Source organism: Columba livia, chromosome 5 (genome assembly GCF_036013475.1).
Source record: "Columba livia isolate bColLiv1 breed racing homer chromosome 5, bColLiv1.pat.W.v2, whole genome shotgun sequence".
In the NCBI taxonomy this organism is placed as follows: Eukaryota; Metazoa; Chordata; class Aves; order Columbiformes; family Columbidae; genus Columba; species Columba livia.
The window spans coordinates 34,362,431-34,387,911 of NC_088606.1; the positions used below are offsets into that span (position 1 = coordinate 34,362,431).

The 25,481-nt window shown below is 34.5% G+C and overlaps 1 protein-coding gene across 2 annotated transcripts in view; it reads right to left on the reverse strand.

Moving 5' to 3' along the window:
* The window catches only part of FMN1 (formin 1), a 146,109-nt gene that overhangs the window by 66,972 nt on the left and 53,656 nt on the right, over positions 1-25,481 (reverse strand). For both annotated transcript variants that reach the window (XM_005502448.3, XM_065064211.1), the window contains 4 exons: positions 25,303-25,453; positions 14,790-14,877; positions 5,026-5,087; positions 4,185-4,273 (listed from right to left, as the gene is read on the reverse strand). In XM_005502448.3, coding sequence (XP_005502505.2) covers positions 4,185-4,273; positions 5,026-5,087; positions 14,790-14,877; positions 25,303-25,453 — 390 coding nt within the window. The remainder of the gene's footprint in view (positions 1-4,184; positions 4,274-5,025; positions 5,088-14,789; positions 14,878-25,302; positions 25,454-25,481) is intronic.

The following is a 25,481-nucleotide window of genomic DNA, read 5'->3' on the forward strand; positions in this document are numbered from 1 at the left end:
TTTGCTCCAATATCAATTGAGAAACATTATTCTAATCTCCTGTCTACAGCTATCCTTAGATGCCCGTTAAAGTGATGCCATGAAGATTTTTCTATCTCACTGAATTACAGAAATGTTGTGAACCATTATTAACTTGAATTCCTGTTAAATTTATTTTAATTATTTAAGATAATACATATAATTTCTCCAAATTTTTTATTTTTCATAATAAATAATATCAGTATTTTCAAATATGCTTTACAAATTCCTCATTCGTGCAATACTTTGCTGAATACATAGAGACTGTCTAAAAATCAGCAAAATCCACCTGTGCTTGGTGTGAAATACTAGGTTTTAATTGGAATATAATTTCTTTCTGTCTTTTTCTTTCTTGCCTGATGAAAAAAGTCTATTGTGCGAGAAGGACTGGGGAGGCCTGGCTTGGCTCTTACACTTAAGCAGTGGGAAAAAAAAGAAATGCCAAGCTGGTATTAATAAAAATGCTTCCTATTGGGAATGAATGGTATTGCCAGGAAAAAAAAAAACAGAGGATACTTTGTACTTCGTGTGAGAGAAACAAAAGAAAGAAAAATCCAAACTGCTTCACTGAAGTTCTAACACACATATATTGTAAAAGCTTAAATCTAAGAAGTCAAATGACACATATTCTTGCCTTCCCTTGAAAAGGGAACAATCTCCTACACTGCTGGTCATCAGAATACAACATAATTCTGCTGAGAGTTAAAAGAGCATCAGCAAAGAAAGAAAATGTCCCCACATTTTGGAATTCCAAGTATTGAACCTAAATATGCAGACAGAACACTTATAATTGAAATCTGTCACAAAAAGAAATCTTAGTGACTACAAATATAGTTACTAACCACAGAGTCATGGCATGAATCTGTGGTTATCAGAGATCAACCACCAATTCAGGTGGACAAAACTTCTGAAGAGAAAGGAATTTTCTTAGTTCAGTCATTTTTGCATTTTTAGTCTGAGAAAAGTATGATTTTGACTTAAAGTAATGATGATGTGACTGTGACATAACTTTTTGGGCAATTTCTCATTGATACACTTCTTATGGCCTAAATTAAGCAGACAATTTGCTGTTCATCTCTGTGAGGTCCATTATGCTCCTCTCCTGCAGAAACTGTAAATAAAAAAGCATTTACCTGAGAACTCATTTATCCTACCAGAATCTTCTAGTAAAGGACTTGAAAGTACTTTCAAGCCAGGCATATAGCCATGTTGTTAGTGTAACAGAACATTCTTCCAGAAGATGATTGACAAGGCTGATTCTATCAAGGCAAACAATTTATCAACTCACATTTAACCACATTTGAAGAATATAAAATTTAGAAATATTTTTGTTAAAAAAAAGTTGTATCTACACCTAAGCTTGTAAGTAAGCCAGCAGGATTTTAAAAGTCAAATGAAACTAGTCTTTAGAGCAAAACAAATGGCATTACTTGGACAGCAATTATCTATAGCTCACCACTTCCTGAATTCAAACTACATGAAAACCAGGAAAGCTCAGTATCACATTTGCTACTATTTCCTTCATTAGTATGTCTTTCACAGTAGAGAGGACTTCACAGAGATTTCATTACAACTAAAAGGGTCTTGGAAACCAGCTAAAGTGTCTGTATCCTGCTGGCAAATCCACAAATTGCGGCCAATGTACTTATAAATCCTTATCGTGTTAATGAATATTAGCATTTTAACAACTATTTTTGTGAAGCACATTTTAAGGGGGTATTGTCATGTTGCTGTCATACTTACAGTTTGTGCCAACAACAGCAAATTTAACATGCCAGTGAAACAAATCAAAATCACACGTGCAGCAGAGCATCAGTGATACCACCAAAGCTTTCTATTTGTCTGGTAATCCAAGCATTCAAAAATGGCAACTGTTTCCTTCAGACTTCAGTGAATTCATGTTAGTGGTTTCATTACATGAATGCCTATTGCTAGTATTTGCCACTATTCCATAAATGGTTTAATCTGCAGATCACAGAATCACAGAATGTTAGTGACTGGAAGGGACCTTGAAAGATCATCTAGTCCAATCCCCCTACAGGAGCGGGAACACCTAGATGAGGTTACACAGGAAGGTGTCCAGACGGGTTTTGAATGTCTCCAGAGAAGGAGACTCCACAACCTCCCTGGGCAGCGTTTTCCAGTGTTCTGTCACCCTCACTGTGAAGAAGTTTTTTTCTCATATTTAAGTGGAACCTCCTGTGTTCCTGTTTGTACCCATTGCCCCTTGTCCTATCATTGGTTGTCACCAAGAAGACCCTGGCTCCATCCTTGTGACACTCACCATTTACATATTTATATGCATTAATAAGGTCACCCCTCAGTCTCCTCCAAGCTAAAGAGACCCAGCTCCCTCAGCCTTCCCTCATAAGGAAGATGTTCCACTACCTTAATCATCTTCATGGCTCCTCATTAAAGACAATACATGAGGCTGATGCCTTGTAACAAATATTTTTAATCACACATACAAATTTATCTCTTTTCTATCTTTAAGCTTCTGTGGAGTTAATATATATAGCACAGTCCCAAAAAATATGCAGTTCTTCATTTAGGTTGACTTAGGGGTTGACTGAGATGACAAAGCCAGCAGCAACTGATCTACTGCATTTTCAGACAGGGCATTAATTTGAAGGTCCAGTAAAATTTACATGAGTGCATCATCAGCAAGTTCCCCTTTGAGGCAGTATATTAGAAAGCTAGTTTCCTTACCCTATCTAGTTTAATAATAGGATAAAAATGGGACAATTAAGACTTGCAGATTGAAAACAAAGAGTAATAATTGATAAAACGTACCTTTTGTCTTTGACACTACTATTTTACTCTGAAGGATTAACTGTTTAATTTACTGGTTTTTACTGTTAATTATGGAACAACAATAGCATAAATCTGACTTTGTGTTTAATTAAGATCAACTTCTCTCCACTATACTTTATAAAAACAGACAACCTTTACAAATCTTGTAGAGCTCTAGATTTGTAATTCTCCACAACACAAAATATATTAATATTTACTTCACTTGGACATACAGCAAACAGATTGCCCAAGACTCAAGTTCTGGAAAACATCAACTAGTGTACTCTTATGCCCCAAGCCAATGCAATAAAGCCATGGATATGGGATGCAAGAACAAGTATATACACTTTACAGATTTGTCTTCTTAAGTCTGACTCAAAAACAATAGCTACTCGTCTCCCAACAATAACCTAGTCCCTAGTGGACAGTCAGAAATGAGTTTAGCTGCCTTGTGTTAGCAAAAAGAGAAAAAAAAAAAAAATCTGTTCTGTACCACTAGCATTTTAATGGGAAAAAAGGTACGAAAATATACTACTTCTGACATCAACCAAATGTGTACTATCTCTGTGGTTTCAGTTCTTCCTCCCCCTACACTTTCTATGCCAAAGACAGCAGAAAATACAGAAACAGACAAGAGGGAAAAGGAAGCAAGATGGCAAAGAGGCCTCAGGGCAGGAAATTGCACTGTAATCAGAAGAGGATGGAAGTACAAAGGGAAAAGTAGCAGAAGATAAACACAACTGTAGGCCAAAATCTGAAATAAAGTGTATACACTAAAATAAAATTCAGGATTACCATTCTGTTCATGGATTCTTGTCATTTTCACATTGTTCTACAGTTTATTAGAATAGAAGGAGCAAGACTTTAGAAGTTTTTCACCCTAACACCTGTCACTGTCCATAATAGTCGCAGGAAATGTACTCTGGAATCAGCCTTGTACGTTTTCAATCAGCGCAACCAGAATGCATATTGTGTCTTTGTCACAGGACTCACCAAAACCCTCTGTTTGTATAGCTCTTTCAAAGAATTAACAACCAAAATCAGTCTGGCCCTGCTTTATGTCACACAAATTCAGCTCTAAAAGCTTTAAGGGAAGAATAAGCCTTTTATAAAGGTGAGAATGTGAACATAAATTTTTATTGATTGAAGGCTACATATTTTATCAGTTCTGGTGGTTCAAGTTGATGTAGTAAAATCTGTCATGTCTGAAAAAAGTTGCCTGATAAAGGCAAAGTTTACATCATGCCTTGAAATACACAAAAAAGTTAAAAATTAGCTACCAAAAATTATGTATCAAGATCCCTTCTAAAATATCAGCAAAGACTATACAATATAACGATAAAATACTGCCAACAATTAAAAAAAAATCTTACTGTTCTGGTTTATCCAGAAGCTTCAGTTCCTCCTCTTTTGAAGTCTGATAATATTGCTTGATTTTCTCCAGTTCATCCTTTTGTGCTCTCTGAGTGAATTAATACAAAGTAATTAATAAAAATTAATTAATTACTAATTTACCTGTTTGTCTGCATGTCACAATCATATTTGTTATTGGGAAACATTTAGATTAACCAAAAGAGTGAGGCATAAACATCAATGACCAATTCCTTTTGTGCCTTGCAGTGCCATTTACTACAAAGCAGAGCATCCTTGTAGAGCACAGCACCGCAAATATTGCTGTAGGATGCTTCACACAGTTTAGGTCAGAAAAGTACCTTCAATATCTCTACAGTCAAGGGTAAATGTATTCATTCATGCAACTTCAGTGTCACACAGTTCGTGAATGCTATAGACTTAGTCTACAGAGCAACTTGGATAAGGATAGCAATGCACCAGCCAGATTTAACTGGTTTAGCCACTTACATCTTGAATGAGAAAAAAATCAGCATGTTAGCATAAAATAGGCCTTAAGTAAGGACAGTATTTTTCAAGACAATTCAGGAGAGAACACTGCTAGGTGTTAAACCTTTTGAGAAATTTTTACCTGATTCCAAAGGCGCTCTACTGTTTCAAATTTCTGACATTTCAGAACTAAGCCAGAAAGGAAATAAGCATGTCAATGGGCTTTAAAAAATGTTACCTCCTTTATTATTGTTAAATTCCCTAGAGAATTTTTCTATATAAATTCTCTAGTCTAAAACGACAACATAAAACTTTGCTTATTCTGTGTCTAAAATACTACCGTGATTAACCACAGCTTTACTCTGGCTTACTTACATTTTCATATAGGGCTTCCAGTGTTTCCAGATCTACTACAGAGTCATCAACACACAGTATAGCTGTATAGAATACAATCACAAATTAGATGCTAGAAAACACACTTAAGAGTTCAATTCTGTTTCTTAAGAAATGTACTTAAAAGATCTGACCTAGCTAAAGAATGTGTTTGTATCCAGTTAGTCTTTTATTATTTTCAGCATTTTATTTTTGTTCTGACTTCAAGTCACAGTACTCACACAAGAATGTACTATAGCTCTGTCTCAGGAGAATGGAGTTCTACTTTTCCTCTCCAGTATACTCAGCAGTCAAAGATATGACCTGTCAGGTACTCAGCTGATTGAGTAGCTGGCCAGGCATGAGAACATGAGAACAATTGATACCAGACAATGAACAGCACAGATGGCATGATAGCTTAGAAGGCTGGGTAGGAAGCAATTGAGAGTTAAAGTATTTATGTCTCCCTGTGTGCATGGGAGATCAGGGAGAAATGAGAACAGGGAGATCTGCTTGTCTTGAAACTAGCAATCTTGGGAAGTAGACAGATCATAGACAAATTTGCAAGAACCATAAGTTGGAAATTTGCATGCTACCGATTTGTAAGGTACCTTCATAGAGCAGCTCATGTCTGAGTTAGCTTTATCCACTAGAAAACTACCAACATGACAATTTCCAGATAAATCCTTTTAAACACCACACAGAGACACTTAAAGTATACTCTTCAATGATAAATTATGCCTCATGACCAAAAATGAAGTCTCAAAATGTTTCTTGTCTTAGTTCCAAATACTACCATGTATGGAATATATGGTATTAGGTGTTTCCAAGATTTGCAAATCCCATTACAAACTAAATAGGATTAGTTCATGGTGCTTTCTAGTGCTCTCTAATGTTAAATTTCAGTAAGCTAAGACATGCACAATGGAATAGAAATAACTTTGGATGTCTTGTTTTTCTGAAACCACCATTTCATTAAGATGTATAATGGGACTGGACACAACTTCTGAATTCCTGACTTATGTTTAAATGTTACTGGGAATATTAATCCCCCAAAAATCAAGCTTAAGGCGTCTACTAGTTTTCCACATAACCAGGGATTCATCATTAGCTAGTACCTGATAACTTTTCATTTCAACTGTATTATATTTCTTCAAAGGTAACCCGACTACTTGTGAATTTAGAAAATTTTAAAAGCTCTTGCTGCATTTGCAATCCATGTTTAAAAGGCACACATCTTTAAATAATTATTTAAAAGTAATAAGCTTTCGCCTGCTCTTCCACCTACCCCATGATTTTACATTGTGAAATTAACCAGCAGGCTAGTAAATTTTCCCTGTGGCAGGCTAATTAATTTTATTAAAAGGTCCAATGACATTTAGAATGCTTTAAAATTTTGCCTGTCAATTATGATTCCATCTGTTGACATTACAACTTGGTTAGAAGTAAAGAGTTCTATGGAAGAAGACAATTATCAGTGAAAAAAGGTGATCTCTCCATTTTTGTCCAACTGGAAAGATTTTTTATAAAGCTCAAGAGTGTAATCAAATCTAAAGTCTAAACAGCCAAGTTTTGTTTAAAGAAAAATCATTAGGGATTGAATCTATGAGATCATCTGCTGGCTCTTGCAAGAGGGTTCCATGAGTTGCATTATCCTGTGTATTATCTAACGAAATTTCAAAAGAACCTAAGAGACTGGAAAATCTGTTGGAAAATTGGTTTCATGGTCCAATATATTTAATTGTTAGGATTTCAGAATACTCATATTTAGCTCAAAACTTGCCATTGTGATTTCACTTTCATCCTATTTTAGAATATTTCAAAAACTGTTTACAAGGAGAATATTGTTTGTTAAGAGTTATCAATAAAAAACCAACTTATTGGAGGTAATTTGAACCCATGCTAGAAATGAAAAACATGTAACTAATAGTTTATTTGTTAGGTACAGAATTATTAGAATGAGAGAAAGCAGTTTGAAAAAAAAGAGAACACTTTAATAAGAATATCAAGATTTGTACATCTAACTGGAATTTTCAGTCAGAAGTTTGTCAGAAAAAAAGGCTCCAAAATCACAAACTGGATTTTAATGCTATATTTTTTAATTTGTGTTTCTGTACTCAACATCAGTTCTAACAAATCAGCATTTTTTTGTAGTGACACGATAAAGCAAAAAATTTTTGAGATTAAACTAATAAAGTACAATCTGATAAATGAACACATTTTTAACAGAACTACTAATAATCAGCATTAAGAGACATTAATATGAATTGCTTTCTCTTTTGGTCCCAAGGAAAAAGCACCAGGAAAATATTTTCTTATTTCCTTGCTATACAACCTATCCTGCTTTTATTGACAATGTCCATGCAGACAGGCTGAAAAATCTAGCCATATTACCCAGTTCAATGATAGCTGGATACCTCAGGATATTAATGCATGCGGAGACACACTCCACAATTCAGAAGCACTGACAAAACCCACACAGACATTTAATCTTTATGTATTTTAATATCTTCATCTTTGTCCCTATATCTTTTCTCATTCAAACTGATTGAACTTAATGCCATACACATTTGGAGCAGAAAACAAAAACGGAAACATGTAAAATTATGAAGATGGGCCAATTTTTTAAAAAGGAAGCATTGATTTTGAAAAGCTTAAAGAAATCCCTAGATTCACAGGGATTCACAGAAATCCCTAGATTATTCTTCATATTCTTCTTAAAATACGGTATGTGAAATACATTCGTAGTATGCTGTGTAACAACTCAAATTGGGGAAGCTGAAAAACCCCCATTACACTAGATCAAAGAAACTAATTATTCCACTTTTTATGTAGAGTTGCAAGGAACAAAAGCTACTCAATTTTTTCTGTGAAAAATAAAACCCAGTTCTAATCATACGCATATTAACATTATTGAAGTGAATTAAAATCTCGATAAGTTTTTGAAAATACTCTTCCCGAGACAGTGAATTTAACTGTGATACTCTACTGCACTAAATGTCATTATATCAAGACTCACATCAGTGTAAGTAATATAGGTGAAGTGTCATAAATCTACAAAAGAGGCTCCAAAACAATTAATAGCTATTACAATATCAATCATCATCGGTGGTTTTTACTTTTATCTTGCTTTCTAGTTAGCTGTCTTCCTTACACTGTCAGTTCAGTTAGAATATTTCACCTACACCTCACAATATGTCGAAAGGAAGTAGACTCATGCTGTGAAAAGCTGGTAATTTTATTGGGTTCCTCTACCTTTAAAAAATCTGTTACTTGGCCAAGTCTGGTTTCTGAGATCCTTTTTTGCAGGGAAATTGAGGCAAACATTTTTATGTGGCCTATGGTGTCTGCTCACAACAAGAAGAATTTATATACACAAGGATCATTAGTGCAGGGTTGCACCCATTAGGATATAATAACCGTCAGCTAGGACAAAAAACAGATCAGCATCATACATTCAAACTAACAGGCACACATAAAAATACTTGCCAACCACATTTCACATACTAAGAGTGTTGCTTCAAATATAAACTTGTACCAAACGTTTTTAACAGACTTATTTTCTAAATACAAATCTAACTGTAAAAATCAGAGTCCCTACCACACAGATTTTTCACATACTGTTTGATCACTTCAAACATGTAAAATGAAGAAAAGCTGGGAATTTAAAGCATACTGTGTGCAGACTACATACAACTGTAGAACTTAGAGGTTAAATATGAAAAAGACACTTTTTTCCTCTTAACCAGCGAAAATACCAACAGCCTCAAGGCTGACTCTGATATACAGCCTCACTCCTACTAAACACACTTTGGTTAAATCAGGATTTAAATCCTGCTGACAGAGCTTACATATACTCAGCAGTATCAAACTACCTTATGTGACAATTAAACTATGAAATATGAAGAAATCACCTTAACTGCTCCCTAAAGATAAAACAGAAATATGTTATTTAAATAAAAAGAGCTTGCCAAAAGTACATTTATTTGACCTGGGAGTACTTCATTGTTTTATGTTGTACATTCTGCTGAGTAAGGCTTGATTTCATGGGAACATGAAGCCTGTCACTGGGAAATTTAAATTAAATTTGACTGATCTAGTCAATTAGAAAATGACAATGATTGTTAAATACAGATCCCTACTTGGCAAAACTGCCTAAAATATCCAAATTGTGCTGGTTTACTTCCAAAGAATTGATATGTTCTAAACTTATTTAAAGGTTTTCTCCAGTATTTAAATAAAAAATATACATTTCAAAGAAGCACCATGGGCACCACGTAGGTTCAGAAGACTAAGAAAGCTCAACTTCTGCAAGAAGTAATGATCAAAAGGCTCTGGCATTCATGTTAACCTACACACATCAGGCTGGATGTTCCAGACAGATTCACTAAATCTTACGTGGTGAATTTTCCAGGACAAAGAAAATAACTTATAAAGAAAATTGTTTCCCAACTTCTGAGATGAGTGTGCAGCTATTTCTGTACTTCATGACTAGTATACAGTATATACAGAATGCATACATGTAATATTATGTGTGGGTCAAAAAGTCATACAATTTTGGAACAATTTTTAGACCTTTATAATCTATACTTCCATCTTGCAAAATATTTTAGTTGAAACCCCAGTAAAACTGTTTTGACACAGTGCAAGTGAGAAACATTGGAAAGGTTTTCTTTTTATCCAGAAGTATTTCCAAAATATAACAGAGAAAGTAACTGTGAAACTATTTGTTCTGCGTGATATGGTTAAAACACAAACTGGGATTCAGAAATTCTGAGCACACTAAGGTCTGCAGATTAGAGGTGCTTTGGAATAGTTTGCTTTATACATATAAAACATAGTTTTTCAAATGCTAAGAAAAGTGCCTGCTTAACCATGATACTGGTCTCTAAAGTTTAGATGCGCCATAAACTATAAATTGCGCTATGACAATGCAATCTATTTATATAACTTCTGTGGCCTTTCATTAGAGGAAGACCAAACAGAAATCCCAGGATGACTAGAAACATAATATAGAAGTAGAATGATTATTGGACCGATCATCAGTCTGTGTGAATTAATCTGCTGTTTACACTCTTACAGTTATTTATTCCAATATGTTGACAATGGAGGGTAAATCACAAAGTTGGAGAAGATCAACACTTTTCAACTGGTTGACTGACATTGTAAAATAGTATCACAACTGTATTCTTTCTAGAAAGTTGGTCCCCTCCTACGACGCCAGACAAGAAATTTTGATGCAGAGTGGCACAATAGTTTTGCCATTGCTCACCAACAGAATATCATTACTGTGACACTATAATAAAAATATATTCCACATCTGAGGAGAAAACAAAAACAAAAACTACAAAAAACCCCCACAACCAACCAACAAAAAACCAATAACGAAGGTGAACCTACAAAAGTAGATCGCATGACCTAGGCTTTTGACAAAATTCATTCTAATCTATGCCATCTAAGTGTGATCAAATACATTCCTCTAATATTTTCAAAGCTTAATGTGTGGCTATCGGCATAGATAATTTACATTGCTGGTGAACACAGTAATGTTCCAAATGCACAATAAACATACCAGGTCTCCATACATGCCATGACAGTTTGGCCAGTGCTACTCTGATTTAATAAATGGAGTCTCAGACATTATATTTAATTGCTTAAAATCTAGGAAAAACAAAACAAATCAAAACCAAAACAAAAACCCCACAATCACTAAATTAGCATTAGAAATAGTCTCAGTGCCAAGCATGAGAGTTAAATTCTGTCAGTGTTGCAGTGCTGCAGTGTTCAACCCTTGCCCTGGCAAACATATCAGCAAACACTGCAGCTGTTCCATGTGGAGGATTATGGGACTTTACTGCTACAAAGAGTGCAACAACCTATAAAGCGTGCGTCTGGTGTGATCTACAGTATCTTACAGATTTGGTCCCAAGGAAAATAGGCCAGCATGTGAGACCATCTAGTTAATCCTGATGGAAGTCAGGGGTATTAGTGAACTATTTCGAGCAATGTACTGAAGCAGAACTTCTGGTGTCCCACAACTTTAGTGGTAAAATGCAGGTCTTATGAAGGTAAGGAAGGCTTTGAGAGAACCACTCTTTGGACATAGGCATCGACATTTTATCTATGTCCCGTTTTCTGTAACTGAAACCTTTTTTCATCTGGACCATCCCGCAATTTTTCCAGTTTACTCTTGAATAAAGATCTCAGTAGATGATGGGAAGCCAGTATATATGATGTATGCCACAGGAAAGAGTATTATGTGTTTTCCAGTATACTGCTGTGTACTACTACTATATTGGGAACTGCCTGAGTGGCTGGAATATTGCACTGTAAAAAGATGGGACCAGTACTCACAGAGGGTCTTTGCATACAGTTGTAATCAGCATTTCGCACTAGGAACAGAACTGAAACACCTCACTGTGGAGTTGCAATATTTCAACAGCAAAGCCACAAAAGTAGTCTTGAGCCACAAGTTTGTCTCTCAAGTTGTAGTACTTCAGCCAAACAATGATAGCAAAAGTATGACAGAAGTGCATTGATATGAAATGGAGATTACTCCTCTAAGTGTGCAGTGCTGAAGCATGTTCCTTACCTAACAGCTGATCTTTGCTATTCCTCATCTCTTCTTTATAAAGGTTTTTAAAAAATGCAGAGAAGCAGCCTAGAAAAAACAGTCTCAAACCCATGCACAATTTGATTATTGCTATCTGATTTTTACATATGAATACAGGTTCTATACAGCATGCTGAGATAGATTTTCTGTCTGCTTCTTCTGCTCAGAAAATGAATATTAGTGGTCTAATGAGAAACTATATTACCTTCTTTGGTACCAGATTCACCAACTAAACTTGTAAGTATTCTTAGAACACAACAGCACCTAGGACTTCTCCTCCTCTCCCATCTATCAAAAAGCTGAGTATTGGGACAGGTGCATTGTGACAATATTAACTTTCCCTCTGCATCACATAATACCAACAATAGCCAAAATAATAATTCAGTTTTACATGGTCTTCTCCCTAGACTGTAGGATACAGCAAGAATTTGGACTTCTCTGCAAAGGATGAAATTTGCTCTCTCAAAAAAACATGTGTGGGAGATTCCCTTTCTGAAGGACGGCAGCTGGCTCATTATCACATGCAAATTAAAATATCTGGGTGCCAGAGATGGTCACTCGCTTCTTTTGCACTGCTGAGCTATCTACAGATACGCTGTGAAATGACTGAATTTGAGAGGATAATCTTATCGATACAAAAAAAACTGACACTATTTTACAAAAGGATGTCATTTTTCCTGTGATTACTCTTGTTGTCTCTACAATTTTGCATGCACCTGTATGCATAGGGCAGCTCATCTGAGGACAGTTTTTCTATGTCTGTATTTCTGCAATGACTAATTAAGGTAGAGTAACCAGTACACTATACATAGACAATAAAATCATTTGTACGTGGCTTTTCAACAGACATGGTCAGAAAAATTTGAAATAAATATAGACATTCTTTTTTTTTTTTTTTCCTTTCTTTTGCTTCAAATTTCTTCATTCTCTGTTGCATGCCCCCAAGGACTGTGAACATTTCTCTTCCCTGTCATTCACATACTGAATTGTGCAATGGAAATGGCTTGAAAAAAAAGAATGACTGCTTAATTTTCATGTTTCTTAGAGGTAGATCCTTGTAGCTTCACTTTGTAAAAAAAAAAAAAGAAAAAAAAGAACTTTTACATTTATCAGCCAACGATCATACACTTTTTTGTTTAAGTGTTGTAAAGAGCTACTTAGCTTATTACGAACTTTTTTATCCCATATACTGACTATACTGGTCTTTAAAGCATCCTGTCTACAGAAAAGGTGTATTCCCTGAGTCTGATGAACTGGATTTTGTGTGTGTTTTGTTGTTGTTGGTTTTGTTTGTTTTGTTAGTTTTTTTTCCTAGATAGTCTCTGCACACAGTTATTGATTAGAGTCACTCATCCTGCTTTGTAATATATTTTTTTAAAAAAGTTCCACTAACAGTATTCCCATATCCCATTTGTATCTATCCCCTAGCTGTTTCCACAAGCAAATGGCAGCATATCCTATTGCTGGCTTGAGCAACACATGTGGTGACAGGCCAGTCATTTGCTACCTCAGAACAGAGATGGCGATGAGTTATAAACTTTCCTTCAGTGACAGCACTTGTTTTGGTGTCTCTCTTCTACTAACACTCTAATTTTCATTGAACTTGGACTACATTAGCTGTGTCTACAACTGCAAGTAGTCTAGTCTTTAGAAACGGATTTGTAGACAGCAACAGCTGGTACTGAGGATCTAGTGTTCATGCTATACACATTTCAGAGAGTCGTAATTATCTCTTTTCTGATCCCGTGAAATTTAAAGCCTGCTATAGGTGGATACTGCTGGTGTGTTCATACAGCAAATCTCATTTAATTTAATGTTTGTGCACTCTGATACTGCTCTGCATTGCTCTGCAATGCAACCACAGCAAAGGGGACAACTGGTAGATTTGATTCAAAAGTGCACTGCTGATTCAAGCTAAAATGGTGGTGTACACATACCCAAACATTTGAATCACATTTTTCTCTTAAATTGGGTATATATTAGCCAGAGGACTTCAAAAGCCACAGAAGCACAGCAAATGACAGATAGTGAGAGGGAGAGAGAGACAGAGAGAAAAATTCTCTTTTAGGAGAAAATCGTGGTACAAAAAAAAAATAGTCATGGAAACATCTCTGAAGATACTTAAGGATACTATACAGTTTTTATAATACAGCTGCTATCCTATCCCATGCTGCTGTAATTCCTCCCAGCAAATTACTCAGACCTTTAGTAATAGCAGGTTTTTCCATCTTGTTCTGATACCTTTCACACAATACTGGCAGGCACAAAGTTATTCCTTCTTTTTGTTGTTTCCCTCCATCCCCAGAGACATCTGTAAGCCCTTGTGCTTCTAAAGTGCTAGATGCTCAAAGGCTCTTCTGAAATTAATAATGATCAATGCCAGCAGCATCTCAACACCCTACCCAGTATTTGCATGTGATGGAGGGAAAACAATAGCAAAAAGGAGACATCAACTTGAATTCTTCTAGCAGTTGTTTTAAATGGCAAATATTTTCCTTTTTTTAATGTGAAAAAGAAATAAACAATATCCTTAAACAATATCTTTTTAAATCCAGAACATAAGCAGAATCTGAATTACTCCAGGGTTCTGAAAAATTTGTATTTCTCTACAGTTGTACTGGCAAACTCAGATAATTCCTACCAGTAACGGAATTTATACACTGAGTAGCCCTACACTTTGAAAAATGCCATCTAGTAAGCAACTTTCTGGTTGTTATATGGTAGCTGCATCAGTCTGGGATATGTTTTTTATTCTGCTAATGAAACAAAATTTAAACTTTCAAAAAATACCGACTACGTGTTTGAAGTCCAAAAGATTTATGTACAAGCTGTCCGTTTAATTTTTGTCAGTGGAGGACTTGCTTAAGAAAAAGGAAGGAACTGTAGGGGAGGAATATTAAATGGTTTTGAGAAAACACTGTACTGAAAATTATATGTGAACTGAAACAGTACAGAAGGAGTTGTACCTAAATTCAATTTTGATTATTTAGGTGACATTTTTACATATACTGGAATATACTGGAAGAATGGTTCTTCTGATTCTTAAAGAGGAATATCTTCAAAGCACGTTCTGAAATGTAAAATAAATTCTCTGAAGCAGGCTACAAGAAAATACCCATGCAAATATGATACATTAAGTGTGAGAAACACTTACCTTGTTGAATATCCTTCATCTCCAGATGCAAACTGGATATTAAAATTCCTACAGTTTGAGACCGTTTTCCATCCAACAATTTGATAATCTAGAAAGATGATGCAAAATGATCTGAGATCAAATAAACTCTCTACAAAGGATTCACTCTCATTAATGACAGAAGCTAATTTGTAAATTGAATTCAATGTCTCTCCAAAGATCAAAACTTTTTATTAAGTAAATGTGGTAGTAAGACCTTCAACTTATCTCTATGCTCTGCATCTTAACAAATGGCTGATAAATGTAAACTTGAAATCTCACCAGGTCTAGTATAGAACATCACCTCTTACTTGTAGGATGCTATTAAGAAGGAAAAAAAGGCACATCAAATATCTGTTTTGGAATATAGTTTTTTCTCCTTCTCCTTAATGTGATCAGTGCAGAACTATTTAGGACATCACAAGTTCCTTAGTTTGTCTTCTAGTTTATATTTCAGTGTGAACACATTTAAGTCTATCTTTTTGACAAAGGATAAATTCCTGACCAAAAAGAATTGGAGAAATGTCTGAATACTGTTTCTGGAACACTAAGGGCTTCTTCCACAACCTTGACACTTTACAAGAATTTAAGGATTTTGTTCATATTTCGTGTAACAGAGACTTGTCAATATAATGTACTGACATTCAGATTGTAATCTTTTCAGGTGTTGGGTGCAGGGAGGAGAAGAAAAACAAGGGAGGTAAACCCTGAGGAAGATAGTTTGGCTGGTTGAAATTAGTGATACTGGATACTAATGAGCATCAGTCCATAAATAAAGTAAAGAAAATGAAACCATCAGAATTTTGGAAGTGTAGCTCAAATGTTAGAAATGTCAAAGCTAAACTTCTCACAATGCTTCCACTCTTGGTATTTGTGATTTTGATTTATATCATAAGGAAGATATGACAATAACATATCACAAAATGCAATACAGACATAAGTTCTTCAAAATAAGAAATGTTCAGATCCAAGCAGTTGGCTTACTTCATAGTGTTGACGAATGAATACCATTAAAAATATTAACCCATATGCAAAATTAAAATGAATAGCTAAGTCTCCCCTGAATTTATATTTCTAGTATCTGAACAATATTTAATCTATATATATCAAAATTTAATTTTAATAGTTGAGTGACACTAATATTTGGCTATTTAGTAATATTAAAAAAATTAAGTAATTGTTATCCCTTATCCCTGTAGTATTCTTATAGTTGCTCACATTACAGACAGTTAACTGACAAAATTTAAACTAACTTATACAAATATTTCTTACCTGTGTTTTATGGGATTTAGGAATATTTAACTGTGCAGCTACTTAGTCATTCACCTATATTAAAGTCGATTTGCAGTTGAAAAATACAGGAAAATTATCAATCATAGTGACATTTTCACCTGAAAATGCCAAGTTACTTCTTATTGATAGAGTACTGAAATTGGACAATGCATGAACAGGTTGGAATACATGCTGCCTTCAACAAAGATCTTACAGATATTTTACGTTCCTGTTGTAGGAACTCAGTTAAAGTTACGTTAAAGTTGCGTATTTTCTGCCAAAATTGGAAAGAAAATCTATCCTGAGAGGTTTATTCAGCTTATAAGTAGAACATGAGTGCTGGATATTAAGAAAGCAATACTATTTAAATGTGGTTTTTTTTTAAATGGAAAGTCTCTTTATCTTCTGAGTACACAAGCAGACAAGATTATTTGGCTACAAGTTAGCATAAATGAATATGTTATAAGCATCACATCCTGTTGACTGATTCTTTAGGGCAAATATAAGTAACTGCTCAGTTTATCACGGTCATTTCTGAAGCTTTACATGAATTTGCTGAACTCTGCAGCACATTAGCTTCTTACAGGGATAATTACAGGCTTGAGTAGTATGCAATTTGTATAGCATTCACTGACCTCCACATTGACCTTGTTCAGGGGCAAATTCATAGATTGTCATAAACCCCATTAGACATGCCTAGTTTGAGGCAAAACCTTTCCAGACTATAGCCATTGCAGGCAATATGACATTTGAAACAATTCTATTAAAGTATTTTTAAGTGCTAATGTATTTGCCAGATAAGATCAAACTAGCTCACATTGCTAAGCAAGATTTCCTCCTTAAAAGACTGGTGAAAAAAAATTTTAAAGAAGACCCTTTATAATTTTAAAAGCTAAAACAGTGATTCATGTTTTAAAATGGCCAACTAACTGTACGTTCACATGCATTTTAGACAAAGGTACACATGGTCACAATTACCAGGCATCAGACTAAACTCAGACTACCTGAAATAGCTTCAACCAACTGAAATCTGTAACTGAAGGCTAATATTGTATTCATTAGAGAGCAAAAATGGAGCAATAAGACAACAGAATAGCTTAAATTTGGCATAAAACTACTCTAAAGCCACAGTTATAACGCTAAGAATTACTTAGGACTTTTGTCATAGATTTTTAGAACCAATGTGTAACTTGAAAGATTTTGCAACAAAAATATATTATCAGTAGTAAAACAGAGAACGTATTTTCAGAGGTAGTGTTTTTCTCCAAATTCTGGGGAGGTCAGTAACAGGGAATTAAATATTTGTGTGAATTCCAAATGGAACGGAGACACAAAAAAATCAGCACTTTTCCAGGTCATAAAAACCATAAGGCAAATAAAATGTAAGTTTGTAAAGACTGCATTGAACTATTTAGTCTATGCTTTTAAAAGAGAAATCACTGATCGCCTCTCAGCATATTGGGACTCGCTCGTAGCTGGCAGTGACAGGTAAGCAGCTAATATCCAGCTGACGCCAGTGGCTGCTGCAGTGCCAGCTGGCAGGCTTCGCCAGCTGCCTGCTGCTCCTCCAGACTGTGAATGGAACGTGGTAATGGATGCAGCATCTTCTGGCTCGGTGACAAAACTGTGACTGCTGGTGCTAATTCATTTAATTCACTGATCCATAACACTATTTGCTCTATGTGGTTTTCCCCAACTATTTTTTAATGTTATTAAGTTAGCTGATTTGCTGTACACAAGTGTTCCTACTACATCTTCCAAATATTTATCATCTAATTTAAAAGTGGAGACATAATGAAGCTTGAATATATCCATAAATTATTATGTCATTCCCATTAAAAGGTGTTTCTCTAAGGCAGCCAGAAATGTATTTCATTAAATATTATAAGACAGACTTCACTGTTTTGTCTAACTGTACTGTCTACATTCTGTCCAGGACACTTACTGGTGCTGAAATCTGAACAGATTCAGTTTACTTTAGTGATTAAAAGCTAAATCCTTCCTCCTGCTGGTGCATGGATTCTTTCCATAATATTTAAATTTATTGAGAGAAACCATAAGCTAAAAAGCTGTCCTGCATATCACAGTGTTTCCCTCCATTCCCACTCATTAATTTTTATGGTGAAGTCAACAGCCTGGACCCATACGTAGTCTGCTGAAACCCCGTTCAAACAGGGGAAGATGCAAGTAAGTACAGCCTTCCAGCCTTTCTACATAAATACCCCAAGAATTACTGATCAAATTGCAGAAGTGTAAGACTAGACTTTATCTCTTCTATTCCAACTCAAAGGAGAGCCAAGTTTAACTGGTTTTTATTTAACATGGATGAATCGTAGCTTTTTATTTTAAAAAATATTTTAAAATATTTTAGGAGACATGTAATTCTATTTGTAATTCAACTGGATGAAAAAAGCCCCCTTTTTTAGCCTTTTGCCACAGGACAAGCAAATAGCAATTTCTCAGCATAAAACGGCAGGTAAGAAATGGGCTAGTAAGAAACTTATTTCAGTATCTTTATGCCTATCAAAACTGTAAAAACAGAACAAAGCCACAAAGTAGATATTTACCCATTATGGATACTTTCCCTATCCTACAAGACTGCTGAGCTTTGTGGCAAACAAAGAAATGCCACATGCACAAAAAATAAAAAGAAAGCGAGAGTGCCTCGGAAGAGCATGCACTAGTATTTTACTACTACTCAAGTTTGAACACTGTTTATTATCTAATGCAGACAGCTGAAGACAGTCATTGTGTTTCAACCCTGCAAAGCTTCCAACATTTTCTGCAATATCTGTCCTTTTTGCAGAAACACAAAATTCATTAATTGTAATTCCTCATTTTGTTAGATGGACAAAAAACTTGCTGACAGACATATCCCTTTCAGTTAAAAAAATGCAATTCACTCAAAATATTGACACTCTTCTTAAATGAGAACACATGTTAATAATTATGTGAAGTCTGTTAGAGATAATAGACAACAGAAAAGCCATTATCTTTAATGTCCTCCTGCGTCTTTGAAATGATAATCATTGCACTAAAGGGCCAAAAATGATTGATGGACTTTCATTTGGAGCATACACCTGACACAAATTACTTGACATTTACTCTTTTTTTTTTTCCTGTAAGATGAAGACAGAGTGGCATCACAAACATCCAACTATCCTGTTTCTTGAAAAAGTATAGAAAATACTTGAGTTTTTGAGGACAAGTTATTAATGAGTGCTCAAATATATTGGAAAAATCAGTGCAACTTTGAAATATGTGTAAGTCCAGCAATGGAGCTACAGAATGCGTATGGAATAAATCACAGCAAAGGAATGTTGTTTTGTAAATTACCTTTTTTTCAGGCTTACAGGGTATCATAGCTTAATACATAATAGATCGTGGTTTTTATTTCATTCCAAAATAAATGTCCTAATTCTGCTTTTCTTCTATTTGGTACTACAAGAACAGATTTTGGTTCTGCAAATTTAAGATGAAATGGAGAGCCTATGGCTTGAAAACAATTACATCTGCCTATCAGCTTAAAAATTTGCATGGATGTGTACAGCCAAGAAATGTTAAGAATGAACGAAAACAAAATTGTTTGCATGTAAAACTTCAGTCCTTCATCTGGCATGAAAACAGCTATAGAAGACTTGACTTTCAGAGTTTGGGAAAGATGTTAGATCTTTCAAATTATATTCAAATTGCAAGATGAGTTATTTCAAAATTACATTATGAGGTTGGGGTTGCTTTTTTTGTTTGTTTTTGGTTTGCGTTGAGTTTTTTTAGTTGGGTTTAGGTTTATTTTTCTGTTTATTGTTGTGGTTGAGTTTTTTCTTCAGAAAAATAGGTTAGAGTTTTTATATGCTAATTATTTTCTGTTTTCATCAACATCTATGGACCTTAATGGTACTGTACTGAATTTACTTACAGTTGAACACTTTTGTGACCTAAAACTTTCTAGTTAAGTCCACCTACAATTTCACAAATATAACTTAATTTTTTTTTTTTTTTTAAATAAATTATACATTCCCAGACAAATGCTTTAGTGTGAGTGTTGGTGGATAATACAACAGGTGCAGAAATCATATGTTGAGAATGCTACAACTGATATCTTAAAAACAGAATTTTAAAATAGGAGTCACAAACAAAAGGCATTTAAACTCTAAATGTCCAATAGAATCAGTATGGAAATTTAAGTTATGTACTAAGATATCCTGGTGGATACAGCCCTTTTTCTTCTTGATTTCCAGGACGCTGTAACTTCTAAGCAATTTTTAAAATGGGATGAACTATGCACATTTGAAAAAAGCTTAACTAAAAATCACACCACCTTACATGGCATAAATACTTTTAGATCTAATGCATGTTGCCAAGCTGCATCATATCAGTAACTCATGTATTTATATTAAGGCAACTGAACCAGCCAAAAACAGAGAGAAATTTGTGTGATTCAAATTCAAGCACTAATGAACTTCTTAATTTTCCTCTCACAACTTTGCTTGCTGCAAATTCAACCACTTCAAAACTATCCTAGGAAATAAATCCCACTCCTCATATACACTATTTATCCACCTCTGGGAAAGGCAGGATGCAAGCAATAGTCTCTTTTCAATTTCATAGATATCATATCCAAAACCTCACTGCATTGTATTACCTTGTATAAGATCATGATGCTTAGTCCTACACTTCAAAAGCATTCTTATGAGAAAATAATTACATTTATTAATTCTTAAATATATTACACACTATTTTGCTCTCATATTGGGGCATAGCTAATATATTAATCTAGAAAGTAAATTCTTGCCATTCAGAAAAGGCAAATTCTACTCCAAAGACATAACGCCTAAAATTCAAGAATATTTATTTTTATCATTTTTTATCATGATCTACTTTGCTTTACAAGATTTCACATATGCAGAGCAGATAAAGTGTTTCCTGAAATATTTGAGACGATGTTGAGTTTGAAAAAAAAAAAAGAAGAGGTTCTTCCAAAGCAGCTAAATTTTCCAAAGGAGTGCATGATCAAAGAAGCATGAGGAGCCAAATACTTTTCAGAGCTGCTAAGCCCAAATAGGCATCACCATAACAAATTTCAAGAATATATAAGAGTACTAGAAGGGTACATCTGACTTTAATTTAAACTATATTATTTTTACATTGTATTACTATCAAGTAATACAAAATAATATCAAAATAAGTAATATCAAAATAAGTTAATATATGCCTAAACATAAATACAATCACCCTCTATACAGTCCTTTAAGAAGTTATATTACCATTGCTGAGGAAAGGTTCTTAACTTCCCTTCCTTTTTTTTCCCCACATACTTGTTAGAATACACTATTTTTTAATAACCAGAGTTCAGGATGATAGCCTCTAGTAACTAGTGTAAGCCATTTTCTGGCAGTCACAAAAGCAAAGAGTTTGGAAATCATGAAAGCACTTCCACTCTGGAAAAAAAAGGATAGCCAGCTGTTTCCATCCATAGTCCTACACACAATGGTCAGAAAGTGGACTTTATGCCTTTTTATTGAGTTACAGAATCATGATGTTGGAATGACACTCAAAATGTCATCCAAAACATTTCTGCACTAAAAGACCTTATCAACTACATGTGTATCATTCTAAACAAATTTTCTTAAAGATCTCCCAATACAGAAACACACTTTCCCTAGCCAAAATTGTTCTGCATTCCTTTGTTACCCTCACTTTTAGAAAACTTTTCATAATTTTTCTTTGTGGCAGCTGCATGCTCTTGATGACACTTGCTGTGTGTCCCAACCAACCTTCTCTTTTCTAGACTAAACAATCAAAATGATTCAATTATTTTCTCAGACATTATTTTTACACTTTTCATCATGGTCACTCCTCTTGAATCTTTACGGTTAGTAAATATTTTTAATGAAGGGCTGTAGCACCTAAATCTAGATGCAGTTCTTCACTGAGATATGGCTGAGTTGATAGTCTTGCAAGCAATACTTCTATTGACCTATCAGTTTTCTTTTCCCTTTTTAGTAGTACCACCATTTGACAATTCATGTTCCTTGCCATAAGGTGTCTACTTTGTGGGCAGATGTGTAAGGATTTCTATAGGCTTGACGTGATGTCTTCCACAGAAGCATTCATTTCACAGACTAGGCATGCAGATTGTTCTGACAGGTTTCACAAAAACAATAATTCTTAGAATAAATTTAATAATATTATTTTATTTGGAACTGCAAGTGAAATGTAAATAGATGGTAAAGAAGTCATAATTCCACAGACCACTGATTGTTAAAGTCTCCTTAGTTTTATAAAGAAGAATGAGAAACCATTCCTCTCTAATCTTACTTCCAGTCTCAAAAAGAACATGACTTTGTGGCACTGTAATCCTCATTCAAGGAGAGAAGTATTAAGTAATCACATTTTAATAAGGAATCCTACACCACCTATTAGTCTGCCATTTCTCTAAATACCAGGCAGGCCAAACTTAGTGTGTATAAGATGGTATGAAATAAGACAAAGTTTGTGCAGAGGAGAAGCAATTTAATGCAGCGAGTAAGTCAGCACTAACAGGTATTATTAAATAAAATAGCTTAGCTATTCCAAACATAAACTACTCCTCCAGATTCTATCACTGTACCTATATCTTGATCTGGAAGGCTTTTTTTATAGAACACAAGAAAGGAGTTTACAAAGACATACAACATGACAGAGCATCAGCTAAGAATTATAATATATGGTGAACCTCACAAGATTCGTATGTCTCTCTTAATGTCTGTGGAAAGCACCTTTAACCAGATCATACCACTCCATACACTGTGACACTTGTAGCATTCTTAAGACCAGACAAGCACAAATTTCTGTGCTGAAGAAAAAGATTGCTGTTACAACCCTAGTACATAGATATAATCATTAGAAAAAGGGCAAGAAAAGCTGAGCTGAAAAAAAGCACAAGAAAGCATAAATGAAGCCAGCTGAACTGACAGTTTTATATTAACCTACAGAAGCTTTCCGTTACTACCTACTAGTAAATAATAAACCCTTCTGTAACTAAATAAAATGCTTATGTACTACTGTATCACTTGCAGCCCATCAAGACTGATCCATTGGAGCGAGCCTGCAGACATCTGGGCTTTCAGAGAGACGAAGAAAAACACAGGACTATCGAAGGGGATTGACTGTCTGTAAAAATATTCAGCTGTCATTTCACAGAGGAAGGTGCAAAGACAGGATATAGAAAAATACAGAATAAGAAAGTGCTTCTATCCTCAATTAAACGAATCCTCAATGATTTCTAAAAGCTGACTTATTTTTAATTTTTAAATTGACGAAATGAGGGAAAGTTTAATACTGTTGATGATAAGTTCTTGAAATATTGACAGAAAGCCCTACAATTTCCATGCTTTGTAACACCATGATCATAATCCCATGAGTTTTACCGAATCAAGGACATAGTAACAGATATAACACTTAAATTATCTCTTAGAGAATTTATTTCTGAATTTTCACACAATACTTTAAAGGAAATTTTTTCATTTCATTAATTTCAGAAACTATATCCATAATCTTAAAACAATAAGTTCACATTTGTTAACAAAACAGAATAACCCAAACAGTGACATAAATAAAGAAGATATCTTTGTAAGAAAACACACTGGTTTCTGATAAGAAATAGTACTTATTATTATACCAGTATTTCCTATATTATACAGAGTGACTATTATCCAATATGGTTTTGGATGAAGAGAGGTGATTTTAAAAATGAGCTGCTATAGGAAATAAGTTAGCTTACAAAGCAGCACAGAAAAATAATAATAATGCAATTTCATCTTTCAGAATATAGGCCGAATTCTCTGCCCACTTTGCTGTCATACAACTGGAGAAATAGATATATTCACTTAAGTGCCAAGAATTTGAAATTTTGTGCACTTATTTTATCTATTACATAGGCTACATTCTTCTTCAAAGTTCTCTAGAAACCTGTGCTTCTTATTAAATAGCTGTTTCTGAAAGAGGTAAACTAATGTAATGCAAAAATAAATTTTACAAAGAGGGCATCAGAAATGTGAACTATCGGGATTTACAGATCCAGATCAGTACTACATGCTATATGCAGTTGAAGCATTTGGCAAGTAAAATATGTCAAAGTATTTTTCACAGAGATGTTCATGTCCAACATGTTACAATCTAATTGTAAAAATTAATAATTTCTTTAGGGCATATTTACAAATACCAGCATGCTCCCATCCTGGCCTAATTTTTCACTTTTTCCGTCACAGGAGTTTGAATTTCATAAATTCTATAACATTATTTACACTTCTGATTAACTATTGTGCTATGATATAATACAGGAAGTTTACGATCAAAGATGTTTTGAAAGATCTGATTGCACTGATATGTATAAATGTATGTGTATTTGCCATTAAATGTATCATAAAATCAAAAAAGGTAGATCACGTAGCTCACATACAAAGTGCCCTCTTGTGGTTCCAAGCAGGTAAACTCAAACAGATTTACGACACAGTATAGATTTAAATGGGTTTCTAACATATAACCACATTGTTTTAGTAAAACAGTATCAATTATTATTCAGCCTAGAATTTTTCCTGCAGCAAACACTGCTAATGCTGTCTCTTTTTTTCTCCTGTCCATGCAGTGCCAAGTACAAGTTCTCTGTAATGGGTCATGTCTGAGGCAGAGAACATCCGCACTTTGGTAATGACACAGCTACTGCCTGAACCATGGCCATTAAAGACATGATTGTCCTTTCCCTTTCCAACACAGCTCATTAGCTACACCAGAAAAAAAGGGGTTTTGGCATCCCTTATTCGATCTAACGGTCCTATTTTGCTTTATACGTCATTTTTTCCAATAATATTAATCTCAATGGAAGCGGGGTTTGCTAGAGTAGCATAACAGCAGACTTAAAATATAAATCAGTCCATGGACAGACATCACCTGAAATATTGGTACTTTTACAGACATATTAGAACTTTCATTCACTTTTCCTGTACAATAGTTTTTCTCCCTCACTGGGATGTGGAACTTTCATTTTCAAAGGCAAGAAATCTTACAAGGTAAATAATAACCTTGTATTCTCAAGCAAAGCTGAATCAGCAAACCACCTATTTTGCTCTTAAAATGAGATTTAGAAACCCATCTATTATTCAACAATGAGTAAAAAGGGAGTTTTCTTAAAATGTAAAACTCAACAGTGACCCCAAAAAAGCAAACACAAAGAAACAATAAATACCTTTTTAGCCTTGTTTTTTTTTTCGTAAGTCTCTGACAATGGTTTTCTTTTTTCCTGAGTGGTGTCTTTGGAGAATAAATATTCAAACTCAGTAGTATCAAGTATATCAGGTTCTTCTAGTGATTCCCATAACATTGGCATAGCAGTTTTTCTATAAAGGGAAAGGTAATAATAAAATT